At 30.1% G+C, this 3,993-nt stretch overlaps 1 protein-coding gene across 1 annotated transcript in view; it reads right to left on the reverse strand.

Moving 5' to 3' along the window:
* The window catches only part of LOC106462739 (exosome component 10-like), a 166,037-nt gene that overhangs the window by 59,838 nt on the left and 102,206 nt on the right, over positions 1–3,993 (reverse strand). Inside the window, 2 exon segments of the mRNA XM_013922687.2 lie at positions 2,255–2,355; positions 2,357–2,404. Of these exon segments, the coding sequence (XP_013778141.1) occupies positions 2,255–2,355; positions 2,357–2,404 (149 nt within the window).

Consider the following 3,993-nt stretch of genomic DNA (forward strand, 5'->3'; position numbering starts at 1 on the left):
TATATATATATATATATATATATATACACATATTACATTGAGAAAGATGTTACATCCAATACTCCTGTTAAATACTCAAAAGGAATAATAATAATTTTTTAAACAATCACAATGCTAATATACAGTTTATATATGGCATTGAAAATAAAATTTCCTTTTTGTTAAATGTAAAAGTAATTCACAGTGAAAATCAAGTTACAAAAGAAGTGTATAGAAAACAGAAAAATGTTTGTTTTCCTATTCAAAATAGTCACCACTTCTCACAAGAAGTAGGTGTATATAAAATTATGATTTATAAAATGCTTAGACTTTGCTCAAATTCAAAAAGAGATGTCATGTTCAAATCACGTCACTATTAATAGAGGTTTTGAGCCATATATAAGAGCTAAACATTTTCAGAATTTAAGTAAATCTAATTACAAACCAAAACTGATTGATATTAGTTATACACGTTACTGTTACATATTATTCTTTGACTAATATTAATATAATTTTGAAGTGTTTTTTAAATAATTTAATTTAATTAAATACCCATTTTTTTTAAGGAAAAGACCAGACTGAAGAAAATAAAAAGTGAAGTATTTATGAAATTCTGTGTTCATGTACGAAATCATACATTGAACAAACTAAACATTCCTTGGCTGTAAGCAAAATAGAACACATCAAATACAGATTACTAAGGAATACACCAAATTAGCTGTGGCTCATTCTATTTTATTGGAACAAAGAAATATAGCAATATCATTCATTATTATCAAAGAAATATTAGATAAAGTACTTTACTAAGAAAGCTAGGCATAAGGACAATGTATTATATATTGACACAGGACTTAGTTACATCCAATATGGTAATTCTTTTTTTCTTGCTATAGAAATATTGAAATGTAGGTTACATGAACTAATAAACTTGATAACTTGAGTTGAGATAAATGTTTTTATGGTGGCTGACAGGGTGAGTCATATAATATCAAGTGTTTTTAATTTTGATTATGAGATTTGATTTTAAATAAATTTATTTGTGAATACTAATTTTTGTCTCTTTTTCTTCTAATAAATAACTGTGATTTGAAACAACATATATGTTTATTTTCAAGAATTTAAACCAGAACACTTAATCAGGGCTACAAAAGTAAACTATAGGTGAAGAATAATGAAACTTTTTTTAGTGTCCGAGTTGAAATATACAAGGGATATACTTCTGAAAATTAAATGATTATCATGATTTTATATATGTTTTACTTAATTCTTAAGTACCATACTTACTTAAATCCAACATAAATACTTATTCCTTCATCTTAATGTTCTAAAACTCCTAAAGTAGGACAGATTTTGTTAGCACAGATTATTCAAAATAAAACAAGCACGAAAAAAACCGGTATTCCATATTTTCAGATACGAACTACTGAATGTAAGACTTTACAGCTTACAAACTTAAATAATTAGATTTTTATAAACTTTCTTTTCTCAATATTGCATTCATCTCCTATTCCCACTGAAATTGAAAATAAACATTGACAAATAATTTTGTCTTACACATTAACATGTAACTTGAGTAATTGGACATTCAGGATGTTCACAAGAATGTCAAGCGCATAAGTAATGAATTAACAATGAGGCAAAATGTTTTGCTTCTGACTACCTTCAAAATGCTGATACTTTTCCTTCTACACAGACAGAAAAAAATATTTGTGACGGTAGTTTCAAACATTAATTTTAAATATCATTCAAAGCAAACATGTCAATGTCACCCTCAGACAAAACATCATAAAAAGTAAATACACTAATGGCTTACTTTTAGGCCTACAAAACTGAAATATGTATTAAAAAAGGTCACTATAAGCAACAATAAATTTCTTGTTATATGCAACATTTCTTGAGAAAAATAATTTTCTTTAATTGTAACCTTTTGAACTTTGTTGAGGCCTTCAGTAGGCAAGAGGTATAACAACTGAAAGGTCTAGCAAATGAACCAAAAGCTTGCAATTAAAGAAAATTATGTTTATGAAGACATCTACTGTACAAGAGTTTTTAATACAGAATTAATCCAATGAAGTAAATCTAAAATCTCATTTAAATTTATTATTTTCTGACACACTTTAAACACACCACTAGGGACTAAGTCTACATTACTATTGGTTAGGTGTAATTAAACACAGATCACAACACTTACAAAATGAGATTTCAATTTAAAAGTCAATAATAATGTTTAAGGATGTCCAGGTATAAATTATTACAAGTTTATTTAAATACAAACCCAGTGCTTTCATCTTCTACTCTGGATATCTTATCTCGCCATTCATAGAGTTGTTTTAGTGCCCACAGCTGGCAATTGTTGAAGGACTTCTTGTGTTTTTTTTAAGAGATCTAAGTAGCTATCATCTCGGAAAGGAGGCTTCTGGTATTTCTAATCATTATGGAAAAAAACAAAAATAAAAATTTACTTATGAAGCAAGTTCACAATAAAATATAAGTGATAAAAAACTTGAAATACTGAAACATTGATGGGCTTATACAGTACTTCATATGCAGCAGCAAGAAAATGGTAATTGTAAAAGCTGCTTTGTGTCTGTGGTATGCAGTCATACCATGCATTTTTCTGCCTTCTCTTTTTAATGTAGAAATGTTCAAAAATTTTCAGACTTTCTGAATTTATGCATTTTTAACATAACACATAATTCAGGAAGTCATTAAGTAAATTTCATTCTAGTAAGATTTGTTTTCTGAAGATAATACATATTCTGCATACTGTGCAAGAACACTGTACACAACAGCAGTGTCCTTCACTGATATCTCTAGGTTATAGCTTCCCCACTGTTAAATGAGTATAACCAGTCATATAGATAATGCTCTTGCTATAGGTAAATCATACATTTCTTTTTAGATAAGAAGCACTACATTTAAAGAGTATGATGTGGTATGTTAATTAAGCTGGTTAATCAAAAGACATCACGAGGAAAGAAAGCCATTTACTCAGTTTATGAGTTCAATGAAAGATGATCATTCAGTGTCTAAATTAAGTACACACACACACACACTGTGTTTTGTCTTTGTGAATAAATGGATTGTTTTTATTTTGTATTATATATTGTATCACTTTGTTTATTTCTTAGCTTAAGCTCAGTCAGTTTAGTAAAATTTAGTATTATTTAAAGATTTATCCTGCTGATCCTTCTATTACAAAGAAGACCAAACTAATAGACATAGCACAAAGTTATAGAAAATGGAAGTTAACATTTTCTTAAATCAAAAATGTATTTCCAGTAATATTTACCTCCTATTTGTTTGTGGTATAGTTTTCCAAAACATACTTATCTATACTCACACTTATAGCTATTGCTCGACTGACAGGGTTTTTTCCTTTGTCCATCTAAGCACTGGTCGGATTTTTTCTCACTTGCTCCAGTCCTTTATATCCCACTCAATTGCCCTTGGCAATATTTATCTCGTTACACTCTCCACATATGTGAATGTGCCCTCTATCTTGGTACTGTACATAAGCACCTCATTCATATAATGTTATCACTTTTTTGAAACTGACTCAACCCCAGACTCTAACACTGGCTCTTAGTGGGGAGGAAGGGTGGGAGAGAGTCAGTGGAGGTAAGTATTATTGGAAATACATTTTTGATTTTAAAAAATGTTAACTTCCAAAACATACTTATAACTAGAATCCCACATTGATAAAGTGGAGGGGCCAGTGAGGGCATTATCCAAATAGAAAGCATCTGCATAGATCATCGGTGTGTCGACAGAAGATTGGCACCCTAGCGGGAGAACCACACTTCATCCAGAACAGGTTTGCTCTTCATCTGGAATTTAATTCCTGTGTTGTGGGTGGTTTTACCTGATTTATCAACACTACAGGCCAGGTCCCAACCAGATAGATGAGGTTCCACTACTCAGGGTTGGAAATAAAGGGCCATGATTCCTATATCCCATGTTGGTGGCTGGGGCAGTGGGACTGCAAACTATATATATATATATATATATATA

The sequence above is a fragment of the Limulus polyphemus genome, unplaced genomic scaffold, assembly GCF_000517525.1.
Source record: "Limulus polyphemus unplaced genomic scaffold, Limulus_polyphemus-2.1.2 Scaffold1236, whole genome shotgun sequence".
Taxonomy (NCBI): domain Eukaryota; kingdom Metazoa; phylum Arthropoda; class Merostomata; order Xiphosura; family Limulidae; genus Limulus; species Limulus polyphemus.